At 43.1% G+C, this 17950-nt stretch overlaps 1 protein-coding gene across 5 annotated transcripts in view; it reads left to right on the plus strand.

Moving 5' to 3' along the window:
- The window catches only part of armc9 (armadillo repeat containing 9), an 89954-nt gene that overhangs the window by 92 nt on the left and 71912 nt on the right, over positions 1 to 17950 (plus strand). The window contains exons 1-10 of one of the 5 annotated variants that reach the window (XM_036985001.2): positions 90 to 261; positions 644 to 737; positions 2700 to 2825; positions 3026 to 3196; positions 6817 to 6972; positions 7174 to 7266; positions 12538 to 12562; positions 13507 to 13664; positions 15433 to 15531; positions 16795 to 16830. In XM_036985001.2, the coding sequence (XP_036840896.2) occupies positions 663 to 737; positions 2700 to 2825; positions 3026 to 3196; positions 6817 to 6972; positions 7174 to 7266; positions 12538 to 12562; positions 13507 to 13664; positions 15433 to 15531; positions 16795 to 16830 (939 nt within the window). In that variant the 5' untranslated portion in view covers positions 90 to 261; positions 644 to 662. Of the gene's footprint in view, positions 262 to 608; positions 738 to 2699; positions 2826 to 3025; positions 3197 to 6816; positions 6973 to 7173; positions 7267 to 12537; positions 12563 to 13506; positions 13665 to 15432; positions 15532 to 16794; positions 16831 to 17950 lie in introns of those variants that run through there. The other 4 variants (XM_090234151.1, XM_090234194.1, XM_090234246.1 and 1 more) reach the window with 4 other exon arrangements.

Genomic DNA, 17950 nt, shown 5'->3' on the forward strand with positions numbered 1-17950 from the left:
ATTTTACATCTTTAAATTGGGTAGGGACGTCCAAAGGATTTAGAATAGCATATACCCTGCTATTTAAGACATTTACGTCATCTGTCTCCACTTTCCAGCCATAGTTTCACAACAGTTCGGTTGCTAGGGATTCTAGGCGTCTTCCTAGTCTGGTTGCTAGCTAATGTGCTAGCTTGCTGTCTGTCTTGTTTTTATGCATAACCTTGCGCTTCGTCAACATATAAATAAAGATATTTCGAAGTAGACTGCGATGTGAAAAAGGTAAGGTTGTGCGTGCTATATAACTTTACCACATGTTTGGATGATTAGCTATCGTTAGCTAGCTAGGTCAGGTAAATGCTGATCAACAACGGACGTTACAACCAGCTATGGATAGGAAGGGCAGGTTATGTCTTGTGTAGCTAGCTTTGACTTGTGTAGTTAGTATCAGTACCTAGCTAACTATATAGTCACAGGTCTGAGCTGTCTTATGTAACTTAGCTACCTAGCTCCTTAGCTAATAAGCTAAATCTGCCTGCCTGCCTGCTGTGCCAATTATGTCAGTGTTGAAAACCATCCAGACATGGCAGTATTGTTGGGATTTCACACTCGCATTGTGAAGTCATGAGCAGAGAAACCAGTGCATGCTTTCCGTGTCTTTTAGCCAGTGTTTACAACTTCACATGAGTTCCGGGAAGATAAAGGAGATGGGGGACATCTTGGCCAATGAAGCTGATCTTCTCGGGATGATCAATGAGGTATGTGAAAGGAACGGTATATTAACTTTTACACTCGCGGGAATTGGCCTACATGGATAGGGCTATGAACTTTATTTATAATAAGGATTACATGGAGAAAATCGGAAATCTCTAAAATGAAAATGGATGGCCCTCCCTTAAGCAAAATATATTTTACCTAAACAAGTGACACCCCCCCCCCCCCCCCTATCGTTTAACCTCACTTCTTGGACAGACCAGAGCCCTAGATATGCAGTTTTTGAAACTGTTCTTCATCCTGTAAGCATTACATGGCAACGCAGGAATTTTGATAGCATAGAGGGCTGCGGGCCAGAAGGTTGTGTGTTCACAGACCACCTCACACAAGAGTAGGTAGTGGTGGGCAGATCTCCTTCATAGTCAAATCATTGCATGAATCTATCATTGTATTTGCAGGTCAGAGGAAAACATTTAATTTTATAAAAATGTCAAGCAATTCTACATATTAGCATAATCCTTTTTAATAACACACAAATTAACAAATTTACAGGAAAAGAATAGACAGCAAGAAAGGCCTGTGATTTCTTATCATAATTCTCCAATGCCAAATCAGTGTGTCTTGTTTGCAACAAAAGGTTTTGCAAATAATTACATCTGAGATGTCATTAGGAATCTGAACATGGTACGTCCTTTCTACCCCAGACAGAGTAGGCCTACCTTTCTACCCCAGACAGAGTAGGCCTACTTTTCTACCCCAGACAGAGTAGGCCTACCTTTCTACCCCAGACAGAGTAGGCCTACCTTGTCAATCAAATTCAATCATCAATCAAATGTATTTATAAAGCCCTTTTTACATCAGCCGATGTCACAAAGTGCTATACAGAAACCCAGCCTAAAACCCGAAACAGCAAGCAATGCAGATGTGGCCAAGGAAAAACTCCCTAGAAAGGCAGGAACCTAGGAAGAAACCTAGAAAAGAACCAGGCTATGAGGGTTGGCCAGTCCTCTTCTGGATGTGCTGGGTGGAGATTATAACAGAACATGGCCAAGCTGTTCAAACGTTCATAGATGACCAGCAGGGTCAAATAACAATAATCACAGTGGTTGTAGAAGGTGAAACAGGTCAGCACCTCAGGAGTAGATGTCAGTTGGCTTTTCATAGCCGATCATTCAGAGTTCGACAGCAGGTGCGGTAGAGAGCGAGAGTCAGAAACAGCAGGTCCGGGACAAGGTAGCACATCTGGTGAACAGGTCCGGGTTCCATAGCTGTCGTCTTGTAACTGTACATCTAACATAGAGATCATAAACGTTGACTCTGTATATGACATGACTATTTGGAAATGTGAAGTGCACGGGTCATACAAGCCAGCTAAATACATCAAAGCGGTATTTATTATAATCTTCAACATCTCATCTTTCGAAATACAAAGAGTCCTCTTAATTTACAGCATCCCCCCCCCCCCCCAACTCACTCAGACAACACAAGCATGTTCAATAGTTGCCCAATCAGCAGGAGGGATGGGGGCAACTTCTCGTTGTGCGGTGCTCAAGTTCAGAACGGCTGTCAGTCAAAAACAATGAAGCACATTGCCAGAGCTGTGATGTCATGTATAGCATGTTACTGTAAAGCAACTGTGTTGCAACTTAGGCGTTTATCAGTGCCCAAATCTACCATTTTACAACCCGTATATGGGTACGATTGTAAAGGGCTATGGCATCTCATTGGAAAAGGGTATATTATGAAGGTTATGGGAAATCAAGGGTTTAAGACATCTCATTGCGAACACAGATGTGTCAAGTCAAATGTGCTTAATGTTGCTAACCATGCAGCCATGCTGCACCAGTGTCATGCTATGTAGCCCGCCTGGGACCAGTCTAATTTTCATCGACTCAGTCTCAGTCACAACATGTAATTGTGTAGTATTTGGATAAAAGTAGGTCGTGTTTGTTGTTTTAATCTGAATTGAAAACTATAACTTCTCTCTTTTTTTTTTTCTTGACCAGTATTTGAAGTATGGTGAATTTGAAGAGACAGTTCATCACTTTGAGAAGGAGTGTAAAAACAAGGGGAAAGTTGTTCCAAAGCCCAGAGGCAACAGTCTTCGGGACTCGAAAACGCTGATTATCCAGGTAAATTGTGGATTTTATTTTATTTTTTAAAGCTGCATTCTATGGTCGTTGCCGGAAATGACAGACATTCGTCATAGATACCCCAAATAGTATACTAACCACAGACTCCGAAGTTCTAAAGGAGACATTCCAACATTCCGTGATGGAAGATGATAGGTTCTATTTGAATAGTACTAGCCCATTCCTGTGTATCCCTACAGAAGGACCTGTTGAGCTCATTTGATGACGGCGACTTCAAGGTGTTCTTCGAGCTGTGGACAGAGTTTGTCCCTTTGGAGGTCAGGGACTGTGATCCTCACGCCCAGAAACTGGAGTTTTACCTTCATGTCCACTTCACCATCTTCCCCTTGAAAATCCACTTGGGCAGACATGTACGTATAATACGCCTCTCCTCACTACCGCTTACTGGATCACTCTGTTGGATGTGCAATTTAAAAATATATATATATGTTAGAAGCTACCCAAGCTCTAATTCTGTTTTAGTATGAGTTCCAGACCCAGGTTCAAATACTGTTTTGTTTTCTTTCAAATACATTGAGTGTGAAATTAAACCTGATTATGGAATGCAAAGATGAGCAGTTTTGCCCTTTAGGTTATCAACCTTGTTTGGTTACTGTACCACCAATGACATTTTTGCTTTGCCCGTAGTAGCTCTGATGTACATCCTCATGTACATTTTTACCACAAGGCTTATTGTCTCATGAGTCCTTCTTTAAGTACCCGCTGTGGATAGGCCGAGTACCCCTGCTTGAAAACCACTGCACTAGGCAAGTTCAATCGAGCACACCTTGAAATAACTATTTGAACCCTGGTCTGGTGTATTCCGTTTTCTGTCTCAACGTTTTACCTCTTATATCAGACTTATAGGCTAGGTGTTGCTCTTTTTTTAGCACAAGCCTGGCTTTGTGTACTTTGTCATATCAGCTCCCTCATCTCTGTGGTGAGAAAAATAGCATGCAAAAAAAATTGATCAAATCACCATCAGCCAACAGATGGCCTCGTTGCACCATGCAGCCTTTCCTTAGCAACAAGCCATTCACACTGGTTCGTTTGGTTGAAGTTCTCTTCACAACTCCTTGGTTCCCAGGAAACCAAAATGGTGGTCCTATCCAGTGCAATTGTATAACCTATAACCAACCTATAGCATTTGTGAAAGTTGTGCACCATAGATAATCTAATCTTATTTTTGTATTATCCAATCAGAGTACATTTTATTTGGTCACGTGTTTAAAAAAACGTAAGTTGTTAATACAATACAGTACATAAACATATCAATGAGCCTGTACAGTGCATTTGGAAAGTATTCAGACCCCTTCCCTTTTTCCACATTTTGTTACATTACAGCCTTATTCTAAAATGTATTAAATATTTTTTGTCCCTCGTCAATCTACACACAATACCCCATAATGATGAAGCAAAAACAGGTTTTTAGAAATTTCTGCAAATGAATAAAAAATATTTTTAAAATGATTTACATAAGTATTACATAAGTATTCAGACCCTTTGCTATGAGACTCGAAATTGAGCTCAGGTGCATACCTGTTTCCGTTGATCATCCTTGAGATGCTTCTACAACTTGATTGGAGTTCACTTATGGTAAATTCAATTGGTTGGACATGATTTGGAAAGGCACACACCTGTCTATATAAGCTCTCAAAGTTGACAGGGCATGTCAGAGCAAAAACCAAGCCATGAGGTTGAAGGAATTGTCCATAGAGCTCAGAGACAGGATTGTGTTGAGGCACATATCTGGGGAAGGGTACCAAAACATTTCTGCAGCATTGAAGGTCCCCAAGAACACAGTGACCTCCATCATTCTTAAATGGAAGAAGTTTGGAACCACCAAGACTCTTCCTAGAGCTGGCCACCCGGGCAAACTGAGCAATCAGGGCAGAATGGCATTGGTCAGGGAGGTGACCAAGAACCTGATTGTCACTATGACGGAGCTCCAGAGTTCCTCTGTGGAGATGGGAAAATCTTCCAGAAGGACAACCATCTCTGCAGAACTCCACCAATCAAGCCTCCATGGTAGAGTGGCCAGACGGAAGCCACTCCTCAGTAAAAGGCACATGACAGCCCGCTTGGAATTTGCCAAAAGGCACCTAAATGACTCTCAGACCATGAGAAACAATATTTGCTGGTCTGATGAAACCACGATTGAACTCTTTGACCTGAATGCCAAGTGTCACGTCTGGAGGAAACTTGGCACCATCCCACCGGTGAAGCATGGTGGTGGCAGCATCATGTTGTGGGGACGTTTTTCAGTGCCAAGGACTGGGAGACTAGGCAGAATCGAGGGAAAGATGAACGGAGAAAAGTACAGAGCTCCTTGATGAAAACCTGCTCCAGAGCGCTCAGGACCTCAGACTGTGGCGAAGGTTCACCTTCCAGCAAGTCAACAATCCTACGCACACAACCGAGACAATGCAGGAGTGGCTTCGGGACAAGTCTCTGAATGTCGTTGAGTGGCCCAGCCAGAGCTCGGACTTGAACCCGAGCTAACATCTCTGGAGAGACCTGAAAATATCTGTGCAGTGACACTCCCCATCCAACCTTACAGAGCTTGAGAGGATCTGCAGAGAAGAATGGGAGATACTCACCAAATAAAGGTGTGCCAAGCTTGTAGCATCATACCCAAGAAGACTCGAGGCTGTAATCGCTGCCAAAGGTGCTTCAACAAAGTACTGAGTAAAGGGTCTGAATACTGATGTAAATGTGATATTTCAGTTTTTTGTGATTTTTTTTAATTTTTATACATTTGCAAAATTTCTGAAAAAATGTTTTTTGCTTTCTCATTATGGGGTATTGTGTGTAGATTTGTTGAGGCAAAGGGTCTGAATACTTTCCAAATGCACCGTATACAACAGTGATATGGGAGTACTCTCCTCCCATATCAATACATGCAGAGCCTGTATACAACAAGAGTACTGCCCTCCCATGTCAATACATGCAGAGGCTGTATACAACAAGAGTACTGCCCTCCCATGTCAATACATGCAGAGGCTGTATACAACAAGAGTACTGCCCTCCCATGTCAATACATGCAGAGGCTGTATACAACAAGAGTACTGCCCTCCCATGTCAATACATGCAGAGGCTGTATACAACAAGAGTACTGCCCTCCCATGTCAATACATGCAGAGGCTGTATACAACAAGAGTACTGCCCTCCCATGTCAATACATGCAGAGGCTGTATACAACAAGAGTACTGCCCTCCCATGTCAATACATGCAGAGGCTGTATACAACAAGAGTACTGCCCTCCCATGTCAATACATGCAGAGGCTGTATACAACAAGAGTACTGCCCTCCCAAATCAATACATGCAGAGGCTGTATACAACAAGAGTACTGCCCTCCCATGTCAATACATGCAGAGGCTGTATACAACAAGAGTACTGCCCTCCCATGTCAATACATGCAGAGGCTGTATACAACAAGAGTACTGCCCTCCCATGTCAATACATGCAGAGGCTGTATACAACAAGAGTACTGCCCTCCCATGTCAATACATGCAGAGGCTGTATACAACAAGAGTACTGCCCTCCCAAATCAATACATGCAGAGGCTGTATACAACAAGAGTACTGCCCTCCCATGTCAATACATGCAGAGGCTGTATACAACAAGAGTACTGCCCTCCCAAATCAATACATGCAGAGGCTGTATACAACAAGAGTACTGCCCTCCCAAATCAATACATGCAGAGGCTGTATACAACAAGAGTACTGCCCTCCCAAATCAATACATGCAGAGGCTGTATACAACAAGAGTACTGCCCTCCCATGTCAATACATGCAGAGGCTGTATACAACAAGAGTACTGCCCTCCCAAATCAATACATGCAGAGGCTGTATACAACAAGAGTACTGCCCTCCCATGTCAATAGTCCAATACTCTTAGCAATGTTGTCTCCAGTTGGAGCAGCCCACTACTTTTAATTACCAAATCAATTCAATCAATTAATTTAGTATAAATGTGTTTCTCCCACAGGACCGAGCAGACTTTGAGGTGAGGATCACCCACTTCAAGCACTACCTGGAGACGCGAGGGGCAGCACTCAGTCAGACCACTGAGTTCCTACCCTACTACGCCCTCCCCTTCGTGCCAAACCCTATGGTGCACCCATCCTTCAGAGATCTCTTCCAGGTGACACCATTGTCCCTGAACGTACTCACATATACATGTCATATCAACATTAGCAGTATGTAACAACCAAAAAAGCAATGAAGGGCGGGACACTGATTGGGCACATGAATGAATGAATGAATGAATGAATGAATGAATGAATGAATAAATGTGCTGTACTTCACTAACTGCCCATGTTATGCTATGGTATGTTGTTATCAGGAGTCCTGGATTCCAGAGATGAAGCAAGAGCTGGAGAAGTTCCTGACTGTGACACTGAAAGTGTCCGACACTCCACGGCTCCTGTCGTTATATGTATCCTTTTGACAAGAATCATTAAATGTGACCCATATTCAGTTAAGCTGAGGTCACACCAGGAAGGGCAATCTGAGCAGCATTTAAAAAAAAAAATGTTTACAACATACGTTCACAGCATAAAATCATATATTAAAACCTATATACACTAGTGGGGCGGCAGGTAGCCTAGTGGTTAGAGTCTTGGGCCAGTAGGTGGATCGAATCCCCTGAGCTGACAAGGTAAAAATCTGTTGTTCTGACCCTGAACAAGGCAGTTAACCCGCTGTTCCCCGGTAGGCCGTTATTGTGAATAAGAATTTGTTCTTAAAACTGACTTGCCTAGTTAAATAAAGGTTAAATAAAAAATAAATAAATAAAATAGTGGCACCTTACGGGCGGGAAATCATTGGAAATTAATAATTTGATTGAATGCAATTCCCCTCTCCAACAAATATGTGTTTATCTGTTCAGATTTTTGGTCTCAGAATTGGCTTCCAAAATTCTCAGCTCCAGACGATAAAAAAAAAACTCCCCAAAAAAGTCCTGGTCAGTTCCTGGATGGGAGACCAGATGCTGCTGGAAGTGGTGTTGGAGGGCCAGTAGGAGGCACTCTTTCCTCTGGTCTAAAAAATATCCCAATTCCCCAGGGCAGTGATTGGGGACACTGCCCTGTGTAGGGTGTAGTCTTTCGGATGGGACGTTAAACGGGTGTCCTGACTCTCTGAGGTCATTAAAGATCCCATGTCTCTTATCGTAAGAGTAGGGGTGTTAACCTCGGTGTCTTGGCTAAATTCCCAATCTGGCCCTCAAACCATCATGGTCACCTAATAATCCCCAGTTTACAATTGGCTCATTCATCTCCCTCCTCTACCCTGTAACTATTCCCCAGGTCGTTGCTGCAAATGAGAACGTGTTCTCAGTCAACTTACCTGGTAAAATAACGGATAAATAAATAAATAAATAAATAAAAGAATCCCAGAAATATGTTGAGCATGTTTGCAATCCACATTGTTCTAAGTAGGCTAATTGCATGGCTTCAGTATAAAAACTATATAAAAAATGAACATAGGATTAACACTGATATAGGCCTAGTGTAAAATTATTTATGTCTGAGCTAAGCCAAACATGGTCAATAAGCATTCAACAATAAGCATGGTTGTCAATTCACTATTGATTAGACCTAAATCGAATTAAAATAAAAACGAAACAACAACTTGTTTTAAATAGGCTAAATGTTATAAATACAGTTACAGGCACCATAATTGCTCCCCGTGGCCGTGGGCATATAACGTTAGACCTAAGACAACGTAGAGTACGGAGGATTTTACGCACAGCTACAGCTTTCACAAGAGCTGGAAAAAATATCCAATATAAAGAGAAAGGGGGAATGTGAAAGGTAAACAAACAAACAGGCAAATGTACAGTACATTTGGAAAGTATTCAGACCCCTGGACCTTTTTCACATTTTGTTACTTTACAGCCGTATTCTAAAATGTATTAAATCTACGAACAATACCCCTTAATGACAAAGCAAAAACAGTTTTTTTTAGAAATTGTTGCAAATGTATTAAATACAATACTTTGTTGATGTACCTTTGGCAGCGATTACAGATTATAGTCTTCTTGGGTATGACGCTACAAGTTTGGCACACCTGTATTTGGGGAGTTTCTCCCATTCTTCTCTGCAGATCCTCTCATGATCTGTCAGGTTGGATGGGGAGCGTCGCTGCACATCTATTTTCATGTCTCTCCAGAGATGTTCAATTCGGTTCAAGTCCGAGCTCTGGCTGGGCCACTCAATAACATTCAGAGACTTGTACCGAAGCCACTCCTGCGTTGTCTTGGCTGTGTGCTTAGGGTCGTTGTCCCATTGGAAGCTGAACCTTCACCCCAGTCTGAAGTTCTGAGCGCTCTGGAGCAGGTTTTCATCAAGGATCTCTCTGTACTTTGCTCCATTCATCTTTACCTCGATCCTGATCCTGATCCTAGTCTCCCAGTCCTTGCCGCTGGGGCGGCAGCGTAGCCTAGTGGTTATTGCTTTAGACTCGTAACCGAAAAGTTGCAAGATCGAATCCCCGAGCTGACAAGGTACAAATCTGTCGTTTTGCCCCTGAACAAGGCAGTTAACCCACTGTTCCTAGGCCGTCATTGAAAATAAGAATTTGTTTTTAAGGACATACCTACAATATTTCCAACCCTCCCACCTCAGCTCAAGCGAACTGAGGTTAGACAGCTAAATGACCAACCTTGGCGTAAGAGGTGGGAAAATGCCTGTGTCAGTTTTTTTAAATGACAAAATTGACCACTAACTTTCGTTCGATACTTTCGACTCCTCATAGTCTGAGAATAGAGTTTTTACAGTCAGTGCACAACAACGATTTATTTCAGTCTCAAACGACCATTATCAGGGCATTGTACTTAGTTTCCTCCTAAACAGAGGAACTGAGGTGTTAACCAACAGTTGTTCAAGTAGTAACGCTCTATTCTCACTCTGCCCAAGTAGCCATTGGCCAGTTTCCTAAGGTTCTCTGTATTCAAAGAATGCTTTTACCATCCTTAGTTACAGAGATGGCTTAGAAACGTTTGAGGCATCAGTGAGTGCTAAGTGAAAGTCCTGTAGCGTATTCTAGAGAGAGAAAAGGACTCAACCAAAAAAAAAAAGAAATTAGTAAGGGGGGGGGGAACAAAACCTGAGAATGACTCTCTGATTCAAGCCACTCCAAATACAGCTAGCTCTTGCTCTCATCTGCGAAGCGTATTCAAGACTCCAATAAAAAGCTTTATTGCTTTCTTTCATATCGTCTGAGATCCCCAAGGATTGGAAAGCTGCCGCAGTCATCCCCCTCTTCAAAGGGGGAGACACCCTGGACCCAAACTGTTACAGACCTATATCCATCCTGCCCTGCCTATCTAAGGTCTTCAAAAACGAAGTCAACAAAATGGTCACTGACCATCTCGAATCCCACTGTACCTTCTCCGCTGTGCGATCTGGTTTCCGAGCCGGTCACGGGTGCACCTCAGCCACACTCAAGGTACTAAACGATATCATAACCGCCATCGATAAAAGACAGTACTGTGCAGCCGCCTTCCTCGACCTTGCCAAGGCTTTCGACTCTGTCAATCACCATATTCTTATCGGCAGACTCAGTTGCCTCGGTTTTTCGGATGACTGCCTTGCCTGGTTCACCAATTACTTTGCAGACAGAGTTCAGTGTGTCAAATCGGAGGGCATGCTGTCCGGTCCTCTGGCAGTCTCTATGGGGGTGCCACAGGGTTCAATTCTTGGGCCGACTCTTTTCTCTGTATACATCAATGATGTTGCTCTTGCTGCGGGCGATTCCCTGATCCACCTCTACGCAGACGACACCATTCTATATACTTTCGGCCCGTCATTGGACACTGTGCTATCTAACCTCCAAACAAGCTTCAATGCCATACAACACTCCTTCCGTGGCCTCCGACTGCTCTTAAACGCTAGTAAAACCAAATGCATGCTTTTCAACCGATCGCTGCCTGCACCCGCATGCCCGCCTAGCATCACCACCCTGGATGGTTCCGACCTAGAATATGTGGACATCTATAAGTACCTAGGTGTCTGGCTAGACTGCAAACTCTCCTTCCAGACTCATATCAAACATCTCCAATCGAAAATCAAATCAAGAGTCGGCTTTCTATTCCGCAACAAAGCCTCCTTCACTCACGCCGCCAAGCTTACCCTAGTAAAACTGACTATCCTACCGATCCTCGACTTCGGCGATGTCATCTACAAAATGGCTTCCAGCACTCTACTCAGCAAACTGGATGCAGTCTATCACAGTGCCATCCGTTTTGTCACTAAAGCACCTTATACCACCCACCACTGCGACTTGTATGCTCTAGTCGGCTGGCCCTCGCTACATATTCGTCGCCAGACCCACTGGCTCCAGGTCATCTACAAGTCCATGCTAGCTAAAGCTCCGCCTTATCTCAGCTCACTGGTCACGATGGCAACACCCATCCGTAGCACGCGCTCCAGCAGGTGTATCTCACTGATCATCCCTAAAGTCAACACCTCATTTGGCCGCCTTTCGTTCCAGTACTCTGCTGCCTGTGACTGCAACGAATTGCAAAAATCGCTGAAGTTGGAGACTTTTATCTCCCTCACCAACTTCAAACATCAGCTATCTGAGCAGCTAACCGATCGCTGCAGCTGTACATAGTCTATTGGTAAATAGCCCACCCATTTTCACCTACCTCATCCCCATACTGTTTTTATTTATTTACTTTTCTGCTCTTTTGCACACCAATATCTCTACCTGTACATGACCATCTGATCATTTATCACTCCAGTGTTAATCTGCAAAATTGTAATTATTCGCCTACCTCATGCCTTTTGCACACATTGTATATAGACTCCCCCTTTGTTTTCTACTGTGTTATTGACTTGTTAATTGTTTACTCCATGTGTAACTCTGTGTTGTCTGCTCATACTGCTATGCTTTATCTTGGCCAGGTCGCAGTTGCAAATGAGAACTTGTTCTCAACTAGCCTACCTGGTTAAATAAAGGTGAAATAAAAAATACAATTTAATTTCAGCCACTAAAGTGACGGTTAAGATTCAGGTAATCACTCGACTGTATACCATCCAGCAACCTCCCCAAGCATCATGCCGATTTTGATATTGTGAAAGCCGGGCTATTGTTCGAGTGCAAAAAAAACCCATCTGATCCCGCCTCTGACCCTTATAATGGTGTAGGGGCAAGTAAGTGAGAGAATTGGATAAGGCGATGACATCAGAACAACTGTAGCTTTCATATGAAAACACAACGGATAGATTTTCCTTTCTCGTCCATTCACGTCATTAAACCTTTACCTTTATTAAACCCCCCCCCCTCCCGCCGTGAAAATCCTTCAGGATTATAATATTATCATAATATTTATGGAGCCCAGCCTTTACCCAACAGTCAAGACGACAAAGCTTGTTTACTGTCTGCGTGGGAGTTCCTCCTCTCCGCTGTTCCGGCCTGATGGACATTAGTACTGGTAGTGTTTACCAACCAATGTTGCCTTTAAAAAAAACTGTTCTACCTTTTTTTTCCTGCTTGTGATGCGTACCTTTTAACAAACACTGAAAGGCGGCCGTCATTTCACTTGCAAAGACAAACACCTGTCAGATATAACGAGGCAGTATATCCTTTGCAAATGTTGAAAATGTCTCAGTAATGTGATAGACTGTTGTCTCTGCTGCCGCACGGCAAGCGATACCGAATACGATCGTGTATTGTTTCTTTGACGTGGGTGTTAACGCAGAAGGATGGCGGAAGGAACACCAAAGGTGATTGTACCCATAGAAATATAATATATGCTTTCCATTCTATTGTCATTCTATTTCCATCATTGTCCTTCTCCAGTCTTTTTCTAAAGAGCATGTTATTATTATTTTTTTTTTTTAACATCAGATAGACTTTCATACCTGTCACTGTCTAAACACGTATGTGGAATTCTTTCACTTCTTTCACTTGACAAAATACCCTACTGTAGACTGTGCCGAATGAGCATCATGAGTCATCATACATACTACACGATTCCTTGTGTTGTGACTTATCCTTGAGTAAACGTGGTATACACACATCTCAATATTGAAGGTTAGAGCCAATGACGGACACATACTGATGCTGCAAATGCATGAGTTAATACTGTAACCTAAATGCATGTCAGCCAGTGCAGTTGCCAGGGTAATTTTGGATTGTTATCAACCGATGATCGAATTGCCATGGTAATATGGAATTTGCATTCACATTTTTGTAATGTCAGCTAAATTGACTGATGATAAACCACAAAATGGAACCCTGGGCCGATTGCACTAGCTATGTGAAAGTTCAAACTAAGCCTAGTTATACACTTAAGTGTGTGCTTACTAAATTTAGATGTATACTTTACTATAGTCAACCATTTTATTTTCCCCGATGGTTTATACAGTGTTAGCTAGCTCACTGAACTAGCTAGCTAGCTTATTAACTGTTTGGTTAACAAGGTGATTGAGGTATTCTTCTGGTTATTGATTAGCTATCACAGACGTAGGTTATTACTGACTTGCTGCTGTGCTTCATGGCCTCCAGTCCATTCATCATGGCCTCATTGACTTGAATGGTGATTCCCATTCTAGTCATTCTACTGCTATGGGACTTAAATAATTGCTAGATGTTTGTGTGCTTATGTGTGTGACTGTTTTGATTCTATTTTTGTGTGTGTGTGTGTGTGTTCTATATGTGTTTACAGACACCATACAGCAGCTGCAGCTGCAGCTGGCCGAAGCAGAGAAGAGGACCAGCAGCTACATGAGGAGGTTCAATAAGATGCAGGCCGATCACCACAACCTGATAGGAGTCACTGCCGAGCTGGTGGACTCTCTGGAGGCTACAGTCAGTGGGAAAATGGTAGGGCCTAACATGTACAAGTTATATTAGCCTGGTCCCAGATCTGTCAACAATGTTTACATACTGTTTTACCCACTTTATACTGTATTCTAGTCATGGCTCATCCTATTTAACTACTGCTGTACACACCTTTTCTATTCATATACTGTCCATACACACCATGTATACACTGAGTGTACAAAACGTTAAGAACACCTTCCTAATATTGAGTTGCTTAAAAATCCTTCTTTAACCCGTCTCCTCCCCTTTCATCTATACTGATTTGAAGTGAATTTAACATGTGACATCAATTAAGGGATCATAGCTTTCACCTGGACTCACCTGGTCAGTCTATGTCATGGACAGAGCAGGTGTTCCTAATGTTTTGTACACTCTGTGTGTATATATTGATATATATATATATATATATATATATATATATATATATATATATATATTACGGATGCTGACATTGCTCGTTCTGATATTTCTTAATATCTTGTTTTGTACTTTTTGGGATTATGTGTGTATTATTGTATTGCTAGATATTACTGCACTCACTGTTGGAGTTAGAAACACAAGCATTTAGCTACACCTGTGATAACGTCTGAAAATCTGTGTATGCAAAAAATCACCTTGGATTCGATTTCAACTTGAGGGGGGGGGGGAATCCCAGTTTGTTTGCCTATTTAGCATGACAATGAGTGGCATGATAGCACCGACAGACTGTTACCCAGGCTACAGATACAACAATCCCTTTGAAACAGGCATCACGCAACACACATGATTCCTTAGTGATTTAGTCCACGATCAGCTCCTTTGTCTTGCTTACGTTGAGGGAGGAGTTGTTGTCCTGGCACCCCACTGCCAGGTCACACTGACCTCCTCCCTAAAGGTTGTCTCGTCGTCGCTAGTGATACGGCCAACCATCGTTGTGTCATCAGCAAACTTAATGATGGTATTGGAGTCGTGGGTGAACAGGGAGTACAGAAGGGGACTAAGCACGCACACCTGATGAGCCACCGTGTTGAGGGACTGGCGAAATGTCCCCACTTGTCCGAGTTTTCCTTGTTTTACAATCCTTGTTGGGACCAAACAATTGATTCCCATTCAAAATTATATTTTCCATAACCCCTAACCACAAACCCTAAAATAGCCTTTTTCCTTGTTGGGACTGGCGAAATGTCCCCATTTGTCTGAATTTTCCTTGTTTTACTATCCTTGTGAGGTCTTTGGTCCCCACAAGGATAATAAAACCAAACACACACACACACACACACACACACACGCAAACAGTATAATAGCACCATTTTACATCGTGATGACTGATTTTAGGCTACACTCACAACATACACAAAAATAGCAAGCCCTTCCTCCCCCTTCCTTCCTCCCTCTTCCTCCCCCTTCCTTCCTCCCTCTTCCTCCCTCCCCCTTCCTCTCTCCCTCCCCCTTCCTCTCTCCCTCCCCCTCCCTCCCTCCCTCCCTCTCCCTCCCTCCCTCCCCCTTCCTCTCTCCCTCCCCCTTCCTCTCTCCCTCCCCCTTCCTCTCTCCCTCCCCCTTCCTCTCTCCCCCTTCCTCTCTCCCCCTTCCTCTCTCCCCCTTCCTCCCTCCCCCTTCCTCTCTCCCCCTTCCTCCCTCCCCCTTCCTCTCTCCCCCTTCCTCTCTCCCTCCCCCTCCCTCTCCCTCCCTCCCTCTTCCTCTCCCTCCCTCCCTCCCCCTTCCTCTCTCTCCCTCCCTCCCTCCTCTCAGAGCTCAGTTGGGATGTTCTGATGCTGTTGTGTTTTTGCAGATCTCCCCAGAATACCTCCAGAGTATGTGTGTGCGTCTCTTCAGTAGCCAGCTGAGGCAGAGTGCGGCGCAGAGCATCGACTTCACCAGGCCTGGCACTGTGAGTGACAACACACACCGCCCTTCACTGATGAGGAAACACTCCATTTCCCATGAGCACTGTAGAGCCGTTTTTAGTAGAAGAAGAAACATTTTATGGGGAAAGGTAGTGTACTTTCTACAGTATAGCCTCTCCACTTTCTCCTGAGCGAATTACTTTCTAATGCATTTCTCTACACCCGCAATAACATCTGCTAAGCACGTGTATGATGACCAATAAAATTAGATTTATTTTTTATTTTTATTATTTTACACTTGACATAGCATTATGTAGCAAAACATTATATTTCTTTAGCCTCACGTTGGTAGGACTAAAGGTTAACCAAGTAGGAAAGTTAGAACCCAATTATATAATACTGTATTTCCAGTGCATAAACCTGACTTTGTTGTTACGTTTTCACAACAGTTTGCTGTTAATATAGCAGCACTCCTCAGTCTGAGACTTATTCCGAGTTTCTCAAGGACGTCACCCCCCAAAAACAGAACACGCACAAGCACACCCCACAGCTTGAATCTAAAATCTGAGCGAGATGATAACGTCCTTTACGTAATATACTGTAACGTTATGTAGTATGCTGTACTGATGCAGAAGGTTGATACGATATACTGTAACGTTATGTAGTATGCTGTACTGATGCAGAAGGTTGATACGAAAGTGCCATGTCATTGGGAGGTTTTAACAGAATGACTCATTCCGTTGACTCGGCACCAAAATGTACTGTACCCACTCCAGCCAAAGGCTCTGTCACTCCACTTGTCAACGTGGGTGCCTGCGTGGTAGTGTACTGTACGTATCTGCACGACATACATAGGGTACATCACATGTGTATGTGTTCGCCGAGGTCCACTAGGCAATTGTTGTGTTTCTGAAAGAAGGAACAAAAAATAAAAACTAGTTTGTTCTATGTTTGGTGGTCTGGCTGATGTGTTCTGATGATACCCTCTACTCTCATATCATTGAAATGGACCTATACAGTACATCCAATCCAATAGATCCGTTTCCTCACGTTCAATGTTGTCCTGACCACATCCCTGATGTGCTTCTTCATTTTGGTTTGAACTGGCCTAGTTTAGTGTATCTGTTAGCTTGTGTGTTTTTTGACTTCTTCAATTCAACTGCTTCTTTTCTTTTCTTTGTGTGTGTGTGTGTGTGTGTGTGTGTGTGTGTGTGTGTGTGTGTGTGTGTGTGTGTGTGTGTGTGTATGTGTGTGTGTGTGTGTGTGTGTGTGTGTGTATGTTTCTGTGTGATTGTCTGTCCACGAAGGGATATTACTCTATGAGTCCTTATGATGACGGATATGTAAGTTTTACTGAAGTTTTCATCCATTTTGTGCTGTCATCCCCCCCCCGTTCTCCCGTCTTGCTCGCACCTTGCCTTGTCGGTCTATCTCTCCCTCTCTCCACCTCTCCACCTCTCTTCCTCTCCCCTATACCTTTACATGGCTCCTTGTATTGACCCAGTATTCCAGTGTTTTTTCTCTACTTCTCATTAGATTCGTTTAATGGGATGTTTGTCCTTGTTTCGCGTAAGAATGGGTCCCTTTTTGTCTGGCGAGGATGCAGCTTGTTTGGTGAAATACCTCTGTGGTTTTAGCCAGCGACTTCATTAAGCATCCACTTGTTCCCCGTCCATAGATTGCCATCATCTCATCTCTCTGTCGGCTATACCGGCAGGAAGGTAATTTGCCACTTGTACGTATGACAACATCGATCTCAGCCCTCTCTGTTTCTTTTTATACAAGTCCCAACATAATGTTCCCTCAAAAATAATTCGGCACTGAGCAAATTTCAGGTCTGCTGCAAAATTCCCAGTGTGTGTTTACTGTGAACACTGAGGCTGTACCTGCTTTAAGTTACAGTTTTACTGTGAACACTGAGGCTGTACCTGCTTTAAGTTACAGTTTTACTGTGAATACTGAGGCTGTACCTGCTTTAAGTTACAGTTTTACTGTGAACACTGAGGCTGTACCTGCTTTAAGTTACAGTTTTACTGTGAACACTGAGGCTGTACCTGCTTTAAGTTACAGTTTTACTGTGAACACTGAGGCTGTACCTGCTTTAAGTTACAGTTTTACTGTGAACACTGAGGCTGTACCTGCTTTAAGTTACAGTTTTACTGTGAACACTGAGGCTCTACCTTGTCCTTCAGACAAGGAGGTGACTGAAAACGTCGTTGTGTTGTTTAATGCTAGAAACCACTTTACAAAATAAAATGCATCATTATTCCCATACCATTATTACAGAGAAAGACACATTATGCTACCCTCTGCCTATTGGCTACTTAGTTTATTCAAGCCTGTTTCAAAATACAACACTGCCCCTTTTAAGACAAAACATATATATATATATTTACCTGCCTCGCTTTTCAAAGATGTCGTTTTGTGCTCTTGTAGGAAGCAATCACTCCCCTATTGCTGACT

Source organism: Oncorhynchus mykiss, chromosome 1 (genome assembly GCF_057628025.1).
Source record: "Oncorhynchus mykiss isolate SJ-2025 chromosome 1, ASM5762802v1, whole genome shotgun sequence".
Lineage (NCBI taxonomy): Eukaryota > Metazoa > Chordata > Actinopteri > Salmoniformes > Salmonidae > Oncorhynchus > Oncorhynchus mykiss.